We start from the raw sequence: 24,734 nt of genomic DNA on the forward strand, positions 1-24,734 counted from the left end.
TTTCCTCTCTAAGCTTCTTGGAATGGACCCCCAGTCCACTCAGTAGGCTCCCTGTGCTCCACCTTTATCTTCACATTTTGGTTTAGCTCTCCCTAAAGCCTAAGACAAAAAGAAGGAGAGATGGCTGTCCAATCCTCCTTTGCCTCCAAAGAAATGACTAAGTTATTTAAATTACAACGCCTTTCAATCCTGTAACAGATATCAGAACAAATGTATTAAATTTTGCTGGGAAAGGATATGAATGGGTTTTGTGAAGCAAACTGACAACGAGTTTACCCTGACCTGTTCCTCATCAAAATCTTGCTTTGAAATGTTTTTAAACACCAGATGCAGCTGGTGACCAAGGTTCAAATAACTGACATTACTAAGATGCAGCCAAGATTTCATCAAGCCTCATGGCGACACTTCTGGACAAAGATAAGGCTTTGTTGTAGGCATGAAAGCTTGGAACACCACTAATCATATGTAGAAAAATGTCACAACAAAACCCATTAGCAGTTTGAATCCAGTGAAGAACAGGGAAAAGACATTAGCTTAAGGACTAGGGTTGAATAAACAATTCTTAACTTTTAGAGTGAGCTACATAAAGAAACTGTAATGTAAGGTGTCTGATTACACCTTTGTTCTACACAGACCAAAACTAACAGTCAATTATTCTACCAGGGTTTTTTTCCACCAAAGGAGAACAATTAAAAAGCTCTTGCAAGGACTCTTGAACTTAAATGAAGAGGACAGCTAAAATGTCAACAGTCTGTTGTGTCTAAAAATTTTGACTTCTTTTAAACATCATTTCACATTTACGGGCTTTAATTTCAGATTTGCACCTGGTCTTAGCCTAGGGGCAGAAATAAAAGGATACAAGTCAAAACACAGAGACACAAGCCTTCAGTATTTAGATAGGACAGCCAACAGCACAGGGAAGCTACACATGTTCACAATGTGTTTGGGTTACTAAATAAATAGTAATTATTGGATTTGCTCTTCTTTCAGTTTGCTAGATTTTTAAAATTGTGCAGGAATAAAGAAACTGCATTTTAGCTTCCACTGACATTTGCATAAAACCAGAAATTACTAAAATAAAATATAAATCTGAACAATGAGTCAGATACATTTTTCCTTTCATGCTTTAAAAAAAAATCTCTTCTGTTTCTTAGAACCCCCAAGTAACAACCAAAAAAACCCACTCAACACCCCCCCCCCAAAAAAAACCCCAACCAAGCAAAAAAAAAACTAACAAAAAAACCCCACCCAAACCCAAACAGTTAAAGCTAATTTCCTCTCTGCTTTGCTGTCCTGGTGAGAAGGCAGTCAAGAAGAAAAAAAAAAAAAAAGAAGCAAAGTTTATATAAAGCAGTTCTAACCACAAATGTTAGAATCGTTTTACTAATGAAAACATGATTTTCATATATCTCAAAAACATGCTGTATTTTGAAAAAATGCATACAAACTCTATTATTAAACAAGATGATAGTGAATTAAACTATATACTACTTGGTTTGACAGTGATTATAGCATAAGCAAAGGAGGGTTGATGTCTGTTTAAGTAGTTTTACTTAAAAGTAACTCTTTTTTTTCCTGATATTAATCTCCACTTTGCCTAACTCTAAGATTAATTTTATATAGTTTCTTTGACTTAAAAATACTATAAACAAGAGTAACAGCCAAACATTTTTTTCATTAATGAGTCATAAAAAACCCCATAGTTAAAACCAAGAATTTCCTACATATATGTTGTAGGGACTTAACTAAGTAAGATGAATTACAGCTAAGAATCTGTCTTATAATGTACAAGTAATTTGGGACTGTAAACAGTTGAGAGAGAAATAAAGGGAATGAAAAAGAAAAGAAGGAAAAGAAAGCAAAAGAGCTGATAAAGTTTCTGGCTACAATACAGGAGACATATCATTACCATATGATCTAATGTGGGTGTCAGCCTGGACTGTGTTCATTGAGAGAAACCTTATTTTTTAACTGTGCTATGGAATAGAAGCAGGAGGGTTTTCCACCAAGTGACAGTCACTGAGCTGAATTTACCCCCTCCTCCTTTCCACACCTGCAAAGCTTTTTCCTGGGTTGAATATTTAGTTTAATTACATCTCAGCTTTGAGAGCTCCTGTTGCAAATCCCTGGATTAAAAGGTATGGTTTTTAGTAATTCTCCTGAACTATGCTGCACTAATAAAACTTCAGGCAAGTTTACGGCAAGAACTACTTGAATTTTAAGATAAGCAAGCTAAAAATCCTACTAAATGTTTAGCAATGTTAAGTTTTCTATCCAGTACTTTTGTTTCTTGAAAACACAAGAATGCATTCTCAAGGACTGTGCAGATTTCATACTGTTTATTTGACTATTCTTTCTCTTGTTTTGATTTGTATAGGCACTGCTATAGCCCTTTCTTTTTCTTTACTGTAAACTTTTGCAGCAGTATATTCTCTCTCTGCAATCCAGTGTTTAGAATCGGTGATGTAGAGAGTGTAAAAAATGCGTGTGTGCTTACATTTCTGTTTTAAACTGCACTCCGTGATTTCTTTTTCATTTCGGTTTCTTCATATATATTCCAGACACTGATGAATATAATTTCAATTTCAGAGAAAGAAAATATGTAGTAGTTAGTTAAACAGGCTCACTGTATGCCTTTAAAATGTTAGAAAGTGCTACGTTACAGGGTACAAACAAGGGAAACACATTTAAAGAAGGTTCTTATGAATGAAATAGTAGGAAAAAAATTCCTGGAGTTGAAACTCCTGTTAACAGAATTTTAATCTCTTTAAGAGTTCCAACTCCTATGTTTCCATATCTAGACTTGATTGCACAAAATGGGTAAAACATGAAATTGAGGGGATTTTTTTGAAAATGCACATATTGTTTAACTTGTCTTTTGTGGAATTTTGAGAGACTTCTGACAATAGGGGAACTAATTTAAACCTTAATAGTAAGGTAAACTGACATGAAGACCACCAATACAGTGGTGACGTGAACTCATGAAGCACACTTCCAGGGGTATTTTAAACTGAAATGTGGCCAAGCCTATGGTATAGCTTCCTCTGTTTGTGGAAAAGTCTTCCTCATTGTAAACAGATAACTGAAGCAAATTTAAACAGTTATGTCCTGCAGACATAAATATTGTGTCACAGAACTTTAAGAATTTAGATTTTTGCCCTCTTTATTTTTTTTTTTTGTAAGTGAAATGTAAACATTTCTTGAAAGTACAGTTTTGTATATATCTTTTTCTTTGTTTGTGTTCACTTACACATGCAAACAATAGGCATAGATACATGTTGCAGGATGAATACGTATTTGACTGAAGACATGCAGACCCATTTATATTTCTATATCCTGATTAATATGTAGCTTGTGTTTGCTATTTTCTCTTCTGTGTTCTCAGATTATATACTCGGTATCCTTTGTTGTCCTAAAGTTTTACTTTATAGCCAATTCTTTCTGATTTTATTGCAGTTTTTAAAAAACAGGGACCAAAGGAAAAGGCCTACTACAGGGTTTAACAGAGATATATGAAGTCATCAATATTAATGTGAATAAGAAGCAAAGTGTGAAGACTTTCAAAGTGCCTTTGCATTTTTTTGGGGCTTTTTTGAGTGGTAGCAATTTAGTTCCAGGATAAGATCCTGATAGTGCATTCTTAGGATGAATGGTACTTATCAGTGACCCTGAGAAGGAATACAAGAAGTTTTAAATATTTAAAAATAATTTAGAATCATATTAATACATTAAAAAAAATGCTGAGGAAGGTCTTTAAAAAGTACTGACTGCCACTGGCATTCCAGGATTAGCATGTAGCATTCCAAAAGTTTATTGATGTTCATGTACATTCTGAAAAATAATTTCTACTGGGGTAAAGTTTTATTGATTATTTTCACAAGGCAGTTTATTGCAATGAATGGTGATAATTTAGGAAATTTGTTTTCTCCTTTCAGACTACTAATAAGTTGCATTGTTAATTTACAATAATTTGTAGATAATTATTATTTTAAAAAATCTTGTTTTAGATTAAATCCTGGGAACATCTCACCACTATGTGTTAACAGCATTTTGCTGTGAAAGCCTGACTTGTCCACATGTACTCTGCCTGCGCTGTGGAAGTGTTGTTGGGGAAGGGACACAGACCACAGACCCAGTGTCAGTGGGGAGGCCAGGACAGTAGGAAGCACAGGGGGATGGTCCACACAGGAACACAGCCTGCTCCATGTCAGCTACATGTCACGAGTTTACACAGCACTGAGCTTGGATGACAGGACATGCTAAAAACTCTGACTCTCTAGTTGATGTTGGGGTTTGTGAAACCCCTCAGTGCCTGCAGTAAGTCTGTTCCAGGAATAGAAATACTTTCGTGTCCAACTAATGAAACAACTATGTCTCTTAAAGAGACAACATAAATAGTGGTTTACTCCATGTGATGTTACTTGGGAGTCTTTGGGATACCTGTCTTCCAGTCAGGTAGATCACAGAAATGTAGGCTATGATCTTAAACCACTAGCCTCTCTCATAATGTAACCTTATCATCCTCTCAAGAAACAGACCTAAAGGTTTCTGCAGGACTACAGAATATAAATTGTACCTAATTCCAGTCCTGTGGGGTTTTATTTATTTATTTATTTGGCTTTTTTTAAATTGTTTTTACACTAACCACTCCTGTTAGAGTAGCTGGTTGTAGTATTTTAGAGGCAGGCTTCAGTAAACCACTCTTGCCTAACATTACCTATTCTTGTTAGTCATCTACCTGATAGGTTCCATATGGCAATGTAGGGAGGGAGACAGTCCTCCTCTTCTGCCTCTCCCACAGTTTTTTTATCTTTCCACCAATGTAAAATGCTATACCACGCCCGTAACTGTCAGATTATGTCTGCTAGAAAAAGAAGTAATCTCAGCTAGCACCCAGACAGGGCATTTCAAAAGACATGGACCCAAAGAAGCAAGTGGACATTTTTCATTACACAGAGCAACATCTGTATTCAGGACTATGCCATCCATTTTAAGAAAAGGCTCCTATATAAATGACAAGTTAGCCTTTCTGTCACTTGGCAACTGGAAGACAAATGTCTTAATTTTACTTTTTTATGGGTTCTTTTAGATCAATGAAGGTTTGTAAAATATAAGCTGCTTTAGATAAAATACACAGTAAAAAGAAAATAATTTTCAGAAAATTAGCTGATCTATACAGCCTTGATACAAAACCTGCAAACAATTTTGTAATTTTGCCATAGTGCAAAACAACACAGGTAGCACAATGTACAGTATGTTGTAATGCATTTAGGCCTAGGTCCTGAGAACATGTAGAAGCAGTTTTTCTTGTGTAGTGTTGCTCTGGAGCATGAAAGTCTGCAGAATTAAATCCCGAAGTCCCATTAGAAAGCATGCACACAACACTACAAGCAACAATTTGAATGCTTATGCAGTGCAAAGCAGAGGATTTTCAGGGTGCATGTAAAAAATTTGGAAAGAAAGCCAAGGATATTTGATATAATGCAACATTGTATTACATTTATTATGCTGTTTAAACTGAGAAAGAAGTATAGTGCATTTAAACAGCTAAAGATCTTCCCCTCTCCCTCCACCCCATCACTAGATCCTACACTTTCTCAGTCAGTTTTACTAGGCTATAATTTAAAACACACACCAAACTGGCACTTAAAAAAAATATTTCTCAAGACATGAAATACTGAATTACAGTGAGTTTGGGAACCTCAGGATTGTCCCCAGGGGACAAACCCATTGCTATGAAATAAATGCTAATGAAATCAAATAGACTGTTACGTTGGCTGAAAACAGGCACATGGAAAATGTGGCTTATTGCTTTGACTGTTTTGCATAACAAAGTTGACAGTGCTGCCTGTTCTTAATAAATATTGCTCTAAATATGCAAACAGATGTGTTTACAGTTGCCTTCAAACTGCTCTGTAAAAAAAAAAAAAAAAAATCTATTGACAAGAAGTTACCAGAGTCCTATCACATAACTGTCCTATTTTCACAATTCAGGTTTCTTTTATTGAAAGGAACAGTTATGCAATTGGTGGATGCACTGGACCTCCTTCAGCAGGAACTCTGCAGCTATGGGAAACTGCTACTTTTGTTGTTAATCTGCTGCTTTGAATCCTAGGTTCTGCTGGGAGTCGATGAACTAAGCCATGAAGAGGCTGGCTCTCCTCTTCGTCCTACTACTGCCAGCATGCTTGGCCAAGCCATTCCACCAGCAGGGCCTCTTTGACTTTATGCTGGAAGATGAAGGGTCAGCCGACATGCCTCCAACGGATGATCCTGTCATATCTGGATTTGGACCAGTGTGCCCCTTCCGTTGCCAGTGCCATCTTCGTGTGGTGCAATGCTCTGACCTAGGTAAGCCAAAGAGTATCTTCACGGGTTATACACTTACTTTCTAGTTACTGAGTTTGCTGCTGAGATGGTGAGGCTGCTATGCACTGCCACCCTGTAACTGGTTTTGTTTTCAAAGAAATATGTTACAGCTACAGTTAACTAGAATTTACCATACAAAGTAGGCCATAAACCCCTGAGAAGATAGACATTTGTTGTGATCATGAAGAATGTTTGATTTTTTTAATATGAATTTTTTATATATAAATTTCATTTGTTCTTTGAAAGACCACAGATTTCTTTTGCAGAGAAAATAACTTTTCAAAATTGTTCCTTCAAATACATCTTAAATAAATTCAGTGAGGTCAGATGTGGGGATGGAAACATTTTAAAAGGTTCTAAATTTCGTGGTCCAAGCTCCAGCACCCTTAATCATTCTGTCTAGTACCTCAATCATCCCATTTCCATTGGAATACATGAGCGTGGAATAACTAACTGAATCATACATCCTGCAACCAGCTCTTTGGAGGAAAGAGCTTGGAAATACTCCAAAACAATGAACACATTTTGGAGTTCTTTATTAAATATCTTTATTAGACACTATACAAGCTGAAACCATGAGAACCTTTTTCACAAACTCCCCTTACTGCCTCATGTACAAGGGCTTGTCTGCACAGACAGAGAAGCAGGATGTGAAGCCTTGTCTGCCATCACTGTATTTGACTTTTCCATGCAGAAGTCTCAAGTAATGAAACTGACTTCAGTGAGGCTGAATTTGTTTTAAACCAGTATTATTCAGACTGAGTCAGTGCACAGTGCAGAAAATCAATTAAAGTTGGTTTTACTCACAAGGAAATTAGAGAATTTATTCAATGGACAGACAAATAACTTCTCATGATTTTAAAGAGGCTGTCTGGTTTTTTTTTTAAGTCTTCCCGCAGTTCTTTAAATGTATAGTTGGGTGTTTCTATTTTCCTATGTTGTAGCATTGGCTTTGATGATTACTGTAAATCATGGCACAAATCTTCCAATTAGGAGCTGTATCTCATTGTGGTGGGTGTTGTATAATTACAGGAAGGAGGGGGAAACTCTGGTTACACCCCTAGAAACTTCTGTGACTTTATTAAAGCAAGCCACATAATTACGCAACAGATATGTTTGGCAAAGACCCAGTGAACAACTCAAGCCAAGTTGCACAAATGAGTGCAGGCTAACCTAGCCATGCATTCATAAAGTTTTCACAGTACTGTCCCTGTTGAAAGATATTTTCTTTTTTTACCATTTATATGCCAGAGAGTAGCAAACACGGAGTGGGTAATGGGGAGGACATTGCCCCACACGTCATGAAAGTCTTAGGTTTTATTATTGTTACACTTGGTAATGCTGATGGAATTTGAGTTATTTTGGGAACTTGTTCCTAGTCTGCTTCAATTCTGCAGAACGTAAGGAGCTTTCACTTGATAAAAAAGTAGAAATATTCACACAGAGACCCTTTGCTGCTGTACTTGCTCCCGTGGTTGTTCAGTTCTCCTTCACACACATGTGATTTACAAAGGGTTGCACTACAGTACACTGCATACAGATACTTTGGGTTAATAGAGTCCCATATTGGCCAAGAGACTCAGAAATACCACATTTAGGGCCCCAGGTCTGTGTTTCCCAGATAATTTCAAGTGGAGTGAAAAGAAAGAGTTACATTTTGAGCTTGGTTTAAACCCACATGCTGTATAATGTCCAATGAAAAAATTGTGCTTTTGAAGCAACTGGGCTGATAATGTCCAGCCTTTGGACACAAAGGAAAAGAGATCTCCCTGGGCTCAAAATATGCAGCCCTGAAAAATAAATAAATAATGTTTTCCTAGCAGAGCTCAAGGAAGTAATAACCATTCAATGTCAGCCTTGGCATTAGGTTTCACCCATCCTTGTAGCACATGGCTACCACAGCCCCTACTGGGTCGTGGCCCAAGTGAGAGGCTCATGACAACACAGGTCTGATGTCCACCCTGCAACAGGTACAGGACAGCTGTGTGTGCTGCCGGCTCACAGGCAAACCTGCCTTCCGCTCTTCTGTCTTCTGGCCTTGAATCCACTTCTGTGTGACTCAGACCCAGACAAAATCATATTTACCTACTGACTTGAGGAAAGCCAGTTGCTGACCCTGAGAGATCAAACTTTTGCTGTAAGCTGCGGACATGACCTAGCATGCTCCCGAGCTGTGAGATGAAGAGTGCTTGAGGTGCAGCCATCAGGAGGGCAATTTACATGCAGGAGCCATGAAAGCAGCAGTGACAGTTCCACCCCTCTATTAACCACTGCTCTTGGCCTGACTCTCCCTTCAGCTCTGGGCACTTCCGACCCAACTAAATTAGCTACCTCCCTTCCACTAAATTATCAAATCGTCTAGTCCCATGAGCACTAATTGAAGAAAAACTGCAGGCCGCAATAAGACTCCTCCCAGGGACATATTAAGACCTTACTAAATAAAGTCCCACAAAGAAAGGTTGAAATCTGAATCAAGATGCTTTCTTCTATTCTCTCTCTGGCATGGGAGGGCTCTTTGCAGCCATGAGCCCATGGGTGCAGAGGGGATGTCAGAGAGATGCATCTGGAGGACCATAGTGTGGGCAACATTTGGAGAGGGCTCCTCTTCCTCAACCTCTTTCTTTTTGTGCTCGAAGGGGCATTTACTCTTTGTAAACTCTTGCTTCATAAGGAAAAAACAACTATCTGACACAAGGTTATGTGAGTAAACCACAGGAGAACTATTGGATCCAGAGTCCAGAGATCAAGTTTGCTCTTTTTCTCATGAGCACTGGGTGGGAATAACAAAAAAATAAAATCCAAGTTCAATAAAAACAGTGAAAAAAAAATACTCGGTGGTCCAATTACACTCTTGTCAGCTAAATTTTTGCATTCTATACTTTTAAGCTTCAGTCACATACTCCTAAGCACACACCTACAAATTAATTTATTTTGTCTCCAAGCCAAGAGCTGAGTTGGCAGGAAGGAGAACTCTGCCTTCTCATATCCTGAAGAAGAATTCTTTCTGAACTGTAGTTACTGATGGATCAAGAGCAGAGCCACCTTTCATGAGGTGTATTATCTTTGTTAGGCTCAAATATCTCACCAAGGAAGGCCATTGTGGTATCTTTATAAAAGTGCTGCCTTTTCTGAATCTAACCCCTGTTGCTAAAAGGGAGCAATAGGCTGACTTTTCAATCACAACTCAGTATGAGGCATTACTATTCTGTAGCCAGACTTTCCATAGAAATCACAAACATACTCCTTATTAGTGCACACTACAGGTAGGGAGTAGCTGATATAGCTGGTCAGAGCCCACTCTTCCTGTTTAAAAATAATAAGTAGAGGGAAGATGTGCAGTTGATCAGGCAAATATGCCTCATAAAAACTCTAGCAAGGATTAATAGTTTCATTTAAAGTCTCATCCTCCCAAAGGGAGTCTCAATTAAAGTTCATCCCAGAGTGCCCTGGTAGGCAGCAGGACGCATATGTGATTACTCAGCCCTGCAGCAGATGCAGAATGCATCATGAGCACATTCAGGGGTGGTGGCCAGAGCTTTATTTCACCTTCAGATAAGTCTGGCAGCCTCTTACTAAGCAAGCAGTGTCTCTGTACAGGCATCGAGATTGCCTTCCTTGGAGACTTCACAGGATGTAAGGCTGTCCCTCCATCCCTCTTGCGGTGAGCTTCCATGGAGGAATTGTGGTCTCTGGAAGGTGTGCAAGAGATAGACGTCAATAATCAAAGTCCAAGCAGTAATACAACTAAAATTGGAATTTTACTCATAGCTCAGAAATGTGAGGTTTTTCCAGAACAGACCTCAGCACGGGTGTTGGAGTGTGTGTTTGAACAGCACTTTGAGATCAGTAAGTGAAAAGCTCACAGATATGTAAAGCATTATCCCAGGGATCTGATAACATGAGGCAGTTTATCTTAATACACAGAGTGTCTCAATATATTAACTGATGGTTCTTCATAACTGAACCACGGTAACATGACAATTTATTTGTTGACTAAAGATTATGTATTTCATTGTATATAATCTTCCAGAAATATCTGAACATGCATTTTCAGATCATGACTCCATGTGAGAACCTCACCTCTCATTTTAAAGTAAATTACCTCCTTTGTGATATACCTGGATTTGAACTACTCAACATAAAATCTTTTTAAAGACAAATATTACATACCTCATTGGTTAGCCCTGAGGTTAACTCAGTTGGTTAGAGTGGAGTGCTAATAGTGCCAAGGTGATGGGTTCAATCCTCGCATGGGCCATTCACTAAAGAGTGGGACTTCATCCTCGTGGGTCCCTTCCAGCTCAGAATATTCGGTGATTCTGTGGTGATCAGTCTCAGTCACTTTATGAGTTCAACAAAACAGATAGACTTACTTTTCATTCTGTACATAGCTTTAGAATCCCTGCCACTGTTTGAAAGCTAACTAGCCTTTCAGAAACAGAATCTTTAAAGCTAAATGTTTGGCTCAAAATCTTCTGTGTTTCTAAACATGCAATAAGAGAAAGAATGGATTCTTAAATGGTCAGACGTTAACAAATGTAATTTCTAAAGAAAAAAGTTTTAGTTAATTTACATTGCAATTGATGAACCTTTAAGACAAGTTCTTTCATATTTTATGCATTTTTTTTCTTCTAACAATAAGGATTAGAGACTTACTCCTTTTATGTTTATTAGAAGCTGAGAATCTCATGATTCCCTGGCTTCATTAAACTAGTTCATTTAACAAAATTATTATTATTAAAAATGGAACCAGGAAATCTGTGAACCTATAGTGTCACTTATACTGAGAATAGCCTCTACATCATGATACTCTGGCCTTAAAACTGAAGACTAAATGCCTTTTTGGACAACATTCTTTAGCTGACCATAACTTAGGCCATCATCAAGCACAATTCATTGAGCTTTCCACATGCTGACTGGGTAAATTTCAATGCTCTTAACATATTGGCTGTCAGACTGGAGGATCCATATGAAATATTACAGGTATTATCTTTAATATAGGAGCTATCTCAGGTGATATTAGGAGTCAAAGAGTCATCTGAGTTCCTTTCACAGCTGTGGAGTGAGTTAGGCAGCTGCCCACGCAGTAGTTCACCCTGTCTAAGGTGGATGTCAGTGACAGAAAGGATACATCACTCTTGGAGAATCAAACTGCCAAAACAGAGCAAAGACCACTCAAGGCTATGCAACTTACTTTCAGATTAACAAAGTTATATGTGATAAAATTGAGGCATGGAAAAATAAACTCATGTTGCCAGCATTGTTTTGTGATAAATTTTCCATGGATTATTAAAATTTTTTTATACATTCTGCTTCAATTCAATTTTGGTGATGCCCTGGAAGTTAAAAAAGCATGATTAAAGCCCTGTATTCAGTACATTCTGAAAAATTATTAAATCAAGAACCCAATAATTGGAAAACACTCTTGAAATATTACCAAGAAAAAAAAATAGACCTGTATGTAGTCTGCTCTATATTAACAAAAAGCCATTTCCCTTAGCCAGTGTAACAGTAAAAGACACGCCTTTTTGCATTCCCACCAGAATTACTGATGTTCCAGGTCCAGATGATAAATAGGATTCTAGATGAAAATTAATCTACTCTAAATATAGCCCTTTCTTATTGACTGCTTACTCCAAGGTATCAGTGACATGCTCTGTATGTTTTCTTCTTTTTTTCTTGTATTGTTTTTAGATTTGTTTGCTTGCTTCAGACTAGGAAATACCATTTAAGTAAGCCTAGTGGCAGGAATGGAAATAAGGGCTGCTAAGTCCAAATGATACAAGAAGTGATGGTTTTCTGTCTTGTTCTGTGACAAACATTCATTTCTAAAATCTCCAAGTGTACAAATAAATAGCTAATAGATAGCTAGTAAAATATGAGTCAGTTATAAGTCATAACAGGTGACTACAATGCTTAAAACATGCTAAATAATTACTCCTCACACCAACTAGTGTTATGGACTAGTAGGTGTGACTTATACGGTGGACTAGTATATGTATTTTGGTCCTAACACCTTTGAGGGGTATATTACTTGGTAAGACATAAAACTATTGAAAAATATCTGTGTTTTCACAACAAAAACCTGTGCTATTCAACTGTGGAATCTTCCCAGCCAAGTCTTAGGAAGAGCTAAAGAGCTCAAAAGCTCCTTCGCAAACTTCACTGAGAACTCATTACCAACAGGGAGGAAATCTAGGAATTTAGGTCCTATGTGAAGCCAACAATGATAACAGCAAGAAACTTCTGGTATCAGCCTCCAGCTCCTCAGGAAAACTCTGTTCATAAGGTCCAGTTACCATGGTATTTTGAAAATATTCTGGTTTTAAGAATATTTTCAAAACGCTCGTCTCAAACCCAGATTTGAGTGTGTCCCCTCCTTATCGACTTTGGACTCACTGGTCTATATCTTGCTTTACACATGTCCTGGATCTGTCATAGGATTAAAAGGAACTGGTCCAAAATCGGATTACAAAAAAAAAAATATTTTTCTGAATATACTTTTATAATTTCCTAAGGTTCAAATCAAAGAATATATTCTTCAAAATACATTGCCATTTTTAAAAACTTATTCTTCCTGCTTTACACGCCTGACAAAAAAATATTGACAATTGCAGAAGGCTAGGTCTCTTCAGCTGTATTTTATTTAATATATTCACACAGAGCATTATTGCCTATACTATATTTATAGTATAGGCTGTATTTATACTATAAAAGAAAAGAAGATAGATGGAGCATCACAGAACCATAGAATATTCTGAGTTGAAAGGGACCCATCAGGATCATCAAAGTCCAACTCCTGGACCTGCACATGACAACCCCAAGAATCACACCATGAGCTTATGAATGCTGTCAAACACTTGAACACCATCAGGCTTCATGCTGTGACCACTTCCCTGGGGAGCCTGTTCCAGTGCCCAACCACACTCTGGATGAAGAATCTTTTTCTAATATCCAACCTAAACCTTCCCTGACACAACTTCAGGACATTCCATCAAGTTCTGTCACTGGTCACCACAGAGAAGAGATCAATGCTTGCCCCTTCTCTTCCCCTCACGAGGAAGTTGCAGACTGTGATGAGGTGTCTCCTTAGTTTCCTCTTCTCCAGTCTGAACAGAAGAGTAGAACTTGCTTATTGGCTTCTCTACAAGGAAAGAGGGAGAAACAGTGGCACACAGGGGCCTTAAGACAAGGAGCATGCCTGCATGGTTTTTTTTTGAGGGAGAGAGAGTTTGGGTCATAGTTTTCAACTTATGGCATCAATTATGAGACTCAAACAGTTCTGTGCAAATGAACCTGATTTTAGTGCGGTTACATTTGCTATATGGGCAACTCTACTGCAAACCTCTTATGTAGTCAATGGGAATAAAAATGGTGAAAAACAGTATTTACAAATTTTTGTGCTCTCTGCATGCATGCTCAAGAGAGAGGGCACCCAGGAGAGCATCCCATACTATCTTTGTGTTTGTTTCCTGGGATCTGTTTGAAGTGGTTTTAGTTGCTACAAAAATCTGTTGAAGAAAGGATGGTTGCAGTTTTAATTTAAATGAGAAAAGGAATGCAATAAATATATCTTTAAAAAGCAGTGAAAACAAGAAAGCTGATTTCATGGCAGCCTTAGGGATTTAATGGCAAAAACTCCAAAGGGACAGATTATTTATAGAAATGCTACAGCTTTTAAAACATTTGAATAATGGGGCAACAGTCTGGTCCTGTAATACAACATTAACACAATTGAAATGTGCAATAGTGCATCCCAGAACCAGTTTCTGCTTGCACCTCCTCTACTACCTAAAATGTGAAAGCCTAGGAAAATTTCAGTTTCTATGCTGGAGTACATGTTTTCCCTTCTACTGCTCCAGAGTGGGCCTCAGAAAATAAAAAGGTTCTCGATGAATTCTTATTTGAGGGTGACATAGAAGAATGCTTGCAGTGGTGCAATAATCAAACTCATTGCTGAGTATCTCTACGTCAGAGATATAGGAGCAAAGCCAAAGAATTGAATTAAAATCTTACTGTTTTTTAGGGTTGAGGGGCAAAATGTACATTCTCTTTTTTATTCTTTCACTCTGTGGCAGAGAGTTTACGTTCTGTGGGCTGGAGATGACTGATACAGCTGTAGTTGACCTGGTGAAGATCTATCACTAAATGGCTAAGAAAATAAAAGGAGATACAAAGCAAAAATTTCTAAGAGCTAAAAGGATACATACAACATCACGTGGTAGAAAGAGGGAACTAGCAAGTTTGCAGATTCCTGGTTCACTCAGGAAATTGCCTCCCCAAATTCATTTAAATGTTATTCACTATGTCCCAACACGATCACAACAGCTCTTTTGTTTGCTTGCATGAGAGTAAGTTGACAACAATCCTACAACTTTTATGAAAAATGGCCATGTTATGTTTAGAAGTACCTGAAATAACCATGAACATATCTCTGCCCTCAGGTTATAATAAAACTAGGGCTGTGTAATGACCATGTGGTCAGAACAGGAAGGGGAAAGTTTACTTGAAACCAGAGAAGATCTCCCCCAAATGACACTTTATAGTAATTCTGGTAAGTCCCAAAGTAAAGACTGAGGAAGCTATCCTCAAATTGTCATCTGCTACCTGTTGCTTATTTAAACTGCAAAACAGGTAAACATGAAATTATATTACTGCAAAGGGTCATTCAAAATATAATTTTTTAGATAATGCTCACTTTTCTGAGTCACTGAATCTTTCTTACGACAACTGTAAAACACTTGTAAAAAATAAATGTTTCACCTAATGCATCAGTAGTCACAGATAGTAAGTACATCTATGTTGCATCCACTTTGAGCAAAGCCATTATGCACATGGTGTTGGCAGATTGCATGAATCACACAGGTCAGTTGCTGTTGTTTGACGGGATGTTTTATGTCTGTAACCATGACAATAGGAAATGTAAAGCTGATTATTCTAGGAGTTCAGAGAACTCATGATATTTTATTTTAATTTTACCTAATGTCTTAATCCCTGAAGTCTCAATATTATTTCAGATTATTTTTCTGTCTTTCTAAAATGCTCCAGTGATTCTTGAGGAGGCATATCCCTTTGAGATAATTGAAATTAAAAGTCAGTTAGAAAGAACACAGAAGTAGAAGTTGCTTGAATTTTAGCTTTAAGAATGTATCATTACTCTTAGTGTTACTTTTGGAGCCAGGATGCTAAATCTATCTGTACCAAAAATGTAACTAGGACTGAAAAATAATTCATAACATCTGTGGCATGCGATATCTGTTATACTTTGAAATATGTGTTTACTACACAGAGTGGGTTGAAATGGAAAAGAGCAATTAAAGCAATACATTCATTTTAAAACATTTACTAGACCATTTATAATTATTAGTACTATCATAATGCAGAATAATGCATTTGATTGTAATGTGCGAATATGTTTCTATTTTTTTGTGTTCCTCAGTCTATTCTGGGAAGCAATGTTGTAATGTTTGGGAAAAAAAACCCAGCATAGTAAGAGGTCAGTAGGTCTACCATTGTGAGAGGCTACCTCAGCAGGGAATGCAGTTTGTTTTCTTGTTCTTTCCCATGGAAAGGGTCAGACATATACAAAAATATTAGTCTGTAATAAAAATAAGTACAAAATGGATCTTAATGGAATATGAGTCTTAAAGACTGCTGAACAGGAAAAAAGTGATAGTAAATTACCTTTAAAATGTATTTTAAAAGTCTTATGCATTCAGTAATGGATTTTTACATCTCCTAGAAAAAATATTAGCAGCACAGGAGAAGATGGAGAACAAACTTTTAATTTGAAAGTGAGACAGAGAAGGAGGCTATGGATACTCCTCTGTAGAAAAAGATAATGATTTCTTACTTTATGGATGGTAGGATGCAAATAATGAAATTATTCCTATTTGCAAATTCCACACAATAGAGAACAAATTTCCAGTAAATAGTGTAACACATAGCCTGGGAAAGTGTCAGCAAACTTTTCTAAGTCAAAGCATTCAAAGCAGTTCCTTGCCATCCTTCCAGAAAGCAGTCCTTGGATCTTGTTATTTTTCTGTGACTAAGATTCTTGACCCTGTAAACTTGCCATTCGCCTCATTTGCCCCAGAGTCCACTCAGGGCATTGCTAAGGTCATTCACCCCTGGGAGGATTGCTGCCTGTCAGTGGGATGCAGCAGAGCTGGGCTTGGAGCATGCACAAGGCAGCTCAGGCAGCTGCTGGAGAGGCTGCCTCCACTGGGAGTGTAGCCGCTGATGATCACAGATGGGAAATACATGCAGTTCAGTCCAAGTTCCTCAGCTGGCAGCAGCTGCTTGTGGAAACTGAGGGAGTCTTTAGAAGAGCCCCATTTTATGGCCTCTTTCAAAATAATCATAAGCGTTGCTATGTAGTAACACATATATCTGAGCTACAGCATTCAAATTTCTCTCTACCTTTTGGCGCCTCCTCTCCAGATGGGGAAGAGAAAGGTTATTCAGAGGAATAAGCCCCATCTCTGCCACATGTAAATGGATAGACGGAGGAAAAATCTCTCAAAATACCCCAAACACACACAAAAATCAGGCCACAAACCCTGTTGCATAATTGGCACTGTTCACATATTTGTTATTTTGTTGTGGTGGTCTCATTGTGACAAGGATGAAATTCTCAGGAAACTGTCCTCATCTCTGGAATACGGGCTCAGACTTCCATTTGCTTAGTCTCCCTCACTGGCCCTATAAATCTTACATTCCTTTTCTGCATAGTCGTATGGCTTCAGCAGAAATGTGGCTCCATGCCAGATGCAGACTAGCTTGTGGCTCTCACTGCTGAGCAACTGGAGCAGTGGACTGAAACCTCTTCATAGAGAGGAGATTTCAAAATACATCCTTTTCCTTTATGGGTTAAACAATTCCACAGCCATTTGATCGCAGGTCCTGTAGCTAAGCAGGTTACTCCCTCAGCTGCTGAAGTAATAAAGCCTGTTGTGTATAGCAAACCCCATAACCTCCCTTAGTCCTCACACTGTTTCCAGATCCTTTCTACATCTCCTATACCTGTTTGTCCAGCTAAACAGCAGCATGTGCTAGTTGGGCTGGTGCAGTGCTACACAGGAGATGGTTAGCCACTGATTGATTCTCTCTCAGGGACCAGATAACGGATGAATTATACCAGTCTTGGCTCTTCTCTGCCTAATTTCTGGTCTCATAAAATCTCCAGACCCATCAGTCTTCTGTCCTCTCCAGGAGGTGAAACAATCACAGCTAAAGAGCCAGACACTGAAATTTGCTTAAGAAATTATAAGAAAAAGCTACACTCCAAAAGGATGTGATCCCACAGAGACAAGGTTGATTTCTGCAAAGTTACCTTCTACATCTTCCACTAAGGAGGGATTTCTGAGCCTTGTAACCTCTCCTCAACAAAAGTGACTCTGTATGAGCCTTGCCTGCATAAAAGAAATTATCCACCTACGCTGGAGTTTATTGAATATATTTTGATTGTGTTTGTTATTTCAAAAATCTGTGGTGTAGTGACTAAGTGTAAGAAAAGTTAGGAACATTTCTGCCAGGGATAATAAAAGTTCAGCTTATCCTGACTAACAGAAGGAAATGTCCAAGCTTACTTACACACCTTGTTCCTTCCATTTTGTAGTTCTATGGCATATTCTGTTCTTTATGTGTTTTAATATGCATGCATTTTTAGACATATACATGTACACTGGTGGGAATAGTTGTTTGCTACAGGTTGATAAAGTAAAACAGTAGGAAATTTCTATTTCTAAAAATCCACGTAAGATAATACAGTTTTGACCTGTGATACAGAAACTGATGGCTGTTCATCTTCTATAAGGAAGTCATGATTTGTCCCAAAGAAATATTTTAGTGCAAATTAAAATTGTATTTTGACTAAGATACATAAACTGGTTAATGAAGTCTTTTCTATTTCCAGAATATTTAAGCTCTTAAACTCAATGTAAACAAGGATGTTGGAAGGGTGGAGCTATACCTTTTCTACTTATTTGTGAATAGATTTTTTAAAAATTTATTTACCAACTTAAATTCTAACTGACTTAGTTTTATTCCACCAAAATAAAAAAGACATATGTATTTTCAATTTAATGTAAGTGGGAAAGGCAATGGAATCTAATTTTTTAATCAGTTATAAGTTAATCTTAGGAGCCAGAGGCCTGAAATATTTCAAGGTAACTGAATACCAAACTATGTAACACTGATTATTAACATAAAAACTCAGATTGCTATGAGAGATTTTCATATGGCTTTTTAAGAAGCAAGCTATAATGTATGAAAAAAACATAGCCAAGAGCTGGAATATCAGTGTATACTGTTCTTAAAAATTTGAGATGTGGCTCAACTGACATTTTCCAACACCAGTTCCCCATTTGGTTGGTATTACATAAATTTCACTGGAAGGCATTTGTAGGTGGACATGTGGTCGTACTGTACAACATGGCTTCAGAAGTGCACGGGCATCACTTGAGTTTCTTGGAAATGAGTAGTAAAAACAACCCACAGTTCCCTCTAAATTTCTGTCTCCCAGACAGAAGAATTAAAAAATCCTTTTGGGAAATAATAATTCTAAGCCAAGAGCCAGAAGTCTTTTGAGCTTCTAGTAGGATTACAATTTTCTCCATTCGATTTAAATTCTGTCACACTGTCATGTCAGTTCAGGTTCCCTCATTCATCTGACTTGGTTGTCTGTTGATCTGTCCTGCCAGAAAAGTTTGAGGGATGGTTCTCTAAGGAGGGACTCTTCAGCACCGGGGCTAGTTTGTACTACATCAATGCTCCTCCAACACATTCTCTGTCCAGAGGTACATCATATAAAGAATCGGCCCTGCAAGATGAAGCACAAGCTAACGTAGCTGTGGATCCAGTCCACACCTCAAATGTGGTTTAGTTCTGAATTATTTAGATGCTGATTTTGCAAGGCTATGTCCAGATTCACCCATTTATAAGCTCTTCTTCTGTTGGAGAGCTCCTATTGATGTAGCTGAAGCTGGAGGATGTACTAAATTGCTTACTGATAACGCAAGGTCTCTCCAGCAGCTGACGTGCATCAGATACTCCTCTATGCTTTGCTCTTCAAAACTTGCATAAGTCATGAAAAGAAAAGTCAAATATAATGTCTATAGCTGGTTTTGAAAAATAGATTTAGGAAATTCATAACAGAGTTAGACATGAGGTAGGTAATAAAATAAATTTAACACTTCAAGTGGTGGCAAATATACTCTGCAGGCAGAGGCAATTATTGCATTGTATATCTGTCTAGTTTCTAGTACAAGATAGGAAAATGTTATAAATAATTTTCTCTAATGGATACCTGATTATTAAATTTGTCTTATCTTTATAATCTGAAACATTTAAAGTCCAACTTCATTGCTTTCAGAAATTATTGATTCTAGTATTCATGGATTACACAAGTTTTTAGGAGCTGAAATGTGAACTCTGAAAAGTAAAGTTTAGTTTGAAGTTTAGTCTCTGGCAAATTACCCCTTCAGTGGCAATCCAAACGTTCTCCAAGTGTTCTTACAAAATATGTTCCAAGAGCATTACATAAAGTACAGCTGTAGAGCTCTTGTGCCCCACTGTCTGCCATAAACACTTAGAGATATCAGTCTACTAATATAAATGTACTGACAACCAGAATATACTAACATTACTTTGAATACAAATAATTAAACCCTTAGACTTTTGTGTTTATATGTGAAAAATGCTATAGGAGTTGCTAGACTGTAAGAACTTATAACAGCATGATGGTCTTGAAAAAGTAGTGCTTTTTTGGTAAGAATTTTTAGTTGCTGACATCATTCCTGTTCACTGAAGATAGAAACTGTCCAAAGACAACCAACATACAAATTACACAGTATCACATTTTTATATATTTGGAACTCTAGTACTAAAATTCTGAAGGTAATGAGGGTTTTGCAACTGCTGCAGTGAAAATGAAGTCCATGCCTGAATGAGGAAAGGTTATTTTAGTAATATGAAGAATGTTAATCCGGATCAAATATTTATGCACTAAATATCAGTAAAGTAAACAGGATGAGATGTGAGTTTTGGCTCTTGTCAGTTTATGAAGCTTTTACTAATTCATCCAAGGCTGGATGATTTTGCTTTTAAAAACTCTTGAATTCTGGTGTGATTGAAGCTCAGATAGGTTAATTTATATTGCACTGAATTTTAATAAAAATCTGATACAAATATTTTAATGTTTTTATCTAATGTTAGAGAACTTATGGGTGGGAAAATAAATTTGAAGGGTGTTTGGGATGATGTTTTTTTAAATTCAGACACCAAACTTTTGTAGTGGTTCATAATGGGCAATGGAATATGTTCTGTACAGATTAATATTATCAACTCAAAAGTAAGATTAAAAGAAGGAAACACTTTTCAAAAGTTTAGGTCTCCTGCATCCATATATAGACAACTAAAAAAGCATCATTTTTTCCATAATTTGCTAAGCAAAAAATAGCATTAGCAGACACAATGGGATCTCTGACATGTTCAGCACTTTGGAAGATTCCGACAAGGTGCCAAAAGACAAATTGGAGGCCTCATCTGCATGCAGATATTTTTAAGAATATGGCCAAATCTATAATGAATTCTTAGCACATCATTAATTGTAGTAAAAGCTTCAGTACACATCATTGTGCCTCTCTACAGTTTATGGTAGAGTTTTATAGTAGTAACTATACAGAATAGTGCTCCTTATGTAAATTGAAAAAATTGAATACAGTACCAAACATTTCCTTCTTTTCATGGTTTGCCTTAATCCTTCCAAATAAGAGCCAACCATATATACAGATATATTCTAAAAAAGGATTGAAAGAGAAGGTGTTTTGCTTAATATAGGACTTTGACAGAGAAACCTACATTCTATGCATCAAAACACATTTTTGATGAATGTGAAGTATCACAAAATGACAGAATTTCTGAGTTTAGATGTCAACTCTTGAGATCATCTAGTCTACCCCCTGCTTAGGGGGGTTACTTAGGGCTGTGTCTAGACAACTTTAGAGTATGCCCATGGATGGAGTCTGCACAGTCATTGTGGGCAAAATATATCTTATCTGTGGGAAGCATATCTCCCTATGTTTGCAATTCCATGTTTGAGATTAAAATATACTGGTTTAAAAAGATAATATATATAGGCATAGATCTTTCATCTGAGAAGAATATCATGCAGTCCACCATCATACTGGGTAGATACTGGCAATACTTGCAGAGAGATCTTTCCCAGAAGAGTTCAAATACAGCTTCAAGAACACTAGTTAAAACCTTTACTTGTAGAAAGTCTGTTTTACCCAGAGAAGCCCAGATGCCCATATAGAGACTTTATTAGTGTCTATAAATTTTTCCTACCAAGTATTCATTTATCATTTCACATTCTGTTATATAAAGAAAAGGCTAGTTAGGAAAGAACATTTTAATTTTGTGGTAAATCAGAATGAATATAAAAGATTTGCTTTATTCCAAGTCACAGTATGAAAGGAAAGCTGGGTAAAGCAAGTGTTATTTAACACTAAATAATTTCATTTCCATGACTTCATCAGACTTACATATCAGCTATTCAGAAAATAGTCCCAAAGAGAGTCTTTAATTCAAACTGTCTGATGTTCTTTTGGCAGTTGTAGTGAAACCAAACGATTTGTTCTCCAGAAAACTTGGACATAGTTTCAGTTCAAAGAAAAGGGAGGAGGTAGATTGTTTTTTTTTTAAGGCGGACTGTACTACAATTTACTCACTGTCAAACAAATAGTATTTTTTCTAGAAATGATTACAATTAACTATTGTACCTCTTTCAAAAAGCCTAGTACCTCTTAAATAGCAGGAAACATTCTCTGTCCACAAAAATGCACAGTGAAATTGATAAATACCATATCTGTTTCCAAATGAAATTTTTATTTACACAATTCAGTGGAATTAAATGAGTTAAAAATAATTTTCCCAAACTAAATCTTTTTCTTCAAGCTAAAATTCAGATATATTCTCAGAAAAGGCATAATGGAAATGTGAATAAATAAATTTTGGTTAACTTAGCAAAATAAAACTCTCTTTGACTGGCTGGAGACAGAAACACTTTCAGATAAGTCTTCATAAACTTCTCCAGGAAATGAGTTCTAGAAATGGTGTTTACTGAAAGGAAAATGCTACAAAGAAAAATACTGTCCCTTATTTAAAGTTTCTTTCAAAGTCAGTTGTCTATTCTTTTCACTGTCCTTAGGTCTGGAAAAAGTGCCAAAAGACCTTCCTCCAGACACAACTCTGCTGGACTTACAGAACAACAAAATCACTGAAATTAGAGAAGGAGATTTCAAGAACCTGAAGAATCTTCACGTAAGTCTATAAATGAACTGGCATTTGTCAACAAAAATGGGGAGAAAATGTGGTTTTGGCCTGGTACTGTGATTTTAATGGACAACTGATGAAATACTCTGTGATCTTCCTCCACCAGCCCAACCTTTTAGTTGCTTTCCCATTCCTCTCCTGCAAATTCTCTTTTCATACAACAGAAGTTTTTCATCTTTCTTCAGCTCATCATACCTATCTTGTGTCCATTCAGTCTCCTGATCTCCATCATCATTTCTCTCGCCTATTTATTTGTGTTTTCAGTCTCTTTGGGACAGTGACTTGGTTATTTCAATCTCAACGCTGCCACCTCCCTCTCATTACTCTATTCCTTCCCCTCCCACCTTTGAGCACACAGAGATTTGTATGTGCTGTGTTTGTCAGCAGATTTTCTGTACTAATTTTAGCTCAAGAATTTTTCCAGATTACTACAGTAAAATAGTTTATTTGCAACAGCATTCTCATAGCAAAGCTCCATTCTCATCCTCCTTTACCTGCCAGTCTCTTCCATCACTGCTGTCTGATTTGCCCTTTGCTGAAATATTTTCCTTCCTGGGTTCTGTGACTGCTTCATTTTTTCTGGTTCACCTCTTTTCCAAGTTTCCATCAGACAACTACCTTCCTCTCTTTCTAAATTTCTTTTGCTCTGTCTGAGGTCCTCCTCCCTGTCTGTAATTTTTATCAGCATCTTACAATTTATACCTCATACTCTTGCTTCAGTTTTGTTGAAATATTTTTCTTTACAGATCAGAAAATGGCTATTACTTCTCTGTCTCTGAAAGTAATACCCTAACTCAGGAATATGTCTGAAAATATTATTTTTCCAGAATTTCAACAACTGTTTATTCTGTGCATTACTCTATTTGATCATTTATTATTATAAACAATAAATTATTTGGCTTTGCTTTCCTGGCTCTTCACAGCCTCTTTTTATTCTATTCTATTCTAGTCTAGTCTAGTCTAGTCTATGCTATGCTATGCTATTCTTTCACAAACAGGAAGCTAATTCCCAATTTTTATCCATTGCTGGTGCCAATACCATCAACCAAATTAGCAATGTTTCCAACCAGAATCTGCATTCAACCACTCATACTTGGGAAAAAAAATCCTACAAACATTTACCTTCTTAATTTCTTCCAACGTTCCTCTTAAATTTTTGTTTCAATTCAACATCAAGAAGATAATTTTTAAAAAATTTCTAGGAATAGATACAGTGCCAGTCTGTCCATAGAGAAGGGATCTGCGTGACTCAATCATGATGGCATTCATGTCATCTAATTTTAGCATGGGTGTCTATACTTGATCTAGTTACATAGATAACCCCTAAAGTCAACAAAAAACTTACTTCTACATCACATTTCATCAGGCTAGGTTTGAGAATGAGATGACTTTTTCCCAGATTTTTTTTCAATTTCTCTCCTTAGCTACTGAGCAGATTTGACACCTTAATTCCTTCCCATTTTTTTTTGTTTTCTTCCACCTTGGAAAGAAGTTCTATGTTTTCAGTGAAGATTATCTGCAAGGTGCTAAAAAAGACAAAAGTCTTATCAGTGAAATAACTCTTTTAGCAATCCTTCCTCAGACATTGCATTGAATTAGTCAGAGCATGGTATTGCAGGTGAAAATCAATGCTCCCAGTGATTTTGACTCCTACCTACTTGGCATTAAGCTCAAGTCTGTTACACATCCTGCCATGAGTTACGCCGTTGTGAACTATTTTATCTCATTGAAGCTAACTCTAAGGGATTTTCTTTTTCTTTCTTTCTTTCTTTCTTTCTTTCTTTCTTTCTTTCTTTCTTTCTTTCTTTCTTTCTTTTTCTTTCTTTCTTTCTTTCTTTCTTTCTTTCTTTCTTTCTTTCTTTCTTTCTTTCTTTCTTTCTTTCTTTCTTTCTTTCTTTCTTTCTTTCTTCCTTTCTTCCTTTCTTCCTTTCTTCCTTTCTTCCTTTCTTCCTTTCTTCCTTTCTTCCTTTCTTCCTTTCTTCCTTTCTTCCTTTCTTCCTTTCTTCCTTTTTTCCTTCCTTTCCTTT

At 36.9% G+C, this 24,734-nt stretch overlaps 1 protein-coding gene across 1 annotated transcript in view; it reads left to right on the plus strand.

Annotated features, from left to right (window-relative positions):
• Positions 1 to 1,947: 1,947 nt before the first annotated feature.
• The window catches only part of DCN (decorin), a 37,488-nt gene continuing 14,701 nt past the window's right edge, over positions 1,948 to 24,734 (plus strand). Inside the window, exons 1-3 of the mRNA XM_064655470.1 lie at positions 1,948 to 2,138; positions 6,116 to 6,351; positions 22,583 to 22,695. Coding sequence (XP_064511540.1) covers positions 6,144 to 6,351; positions 22,583 to 22,695 — 321 coding nt within the window. The 5' untranslated portion in view covers positions 1,948 to 2,138; positions 6,116 to 6,143. The remainder of the gene's footprint in view (positions 2,139 to 6,115; positions 6,352 to 22,582; positions 22,696 to 24,734) is intronic.

This window comes from Pseudopipra pipra, chromosome 5, assembly GCF_036250125.1.
Source record: "Pseudopipra pipra isolate bDixPip1 chromosome 5, bDixPip1.hap1, whole genome shotgun sequence".
NCBI lineage: Eukaryota > Metazoa > Chordata > Aves > Passeriformes > Pipridae > Pseudopipra > Pseudopipra pipra.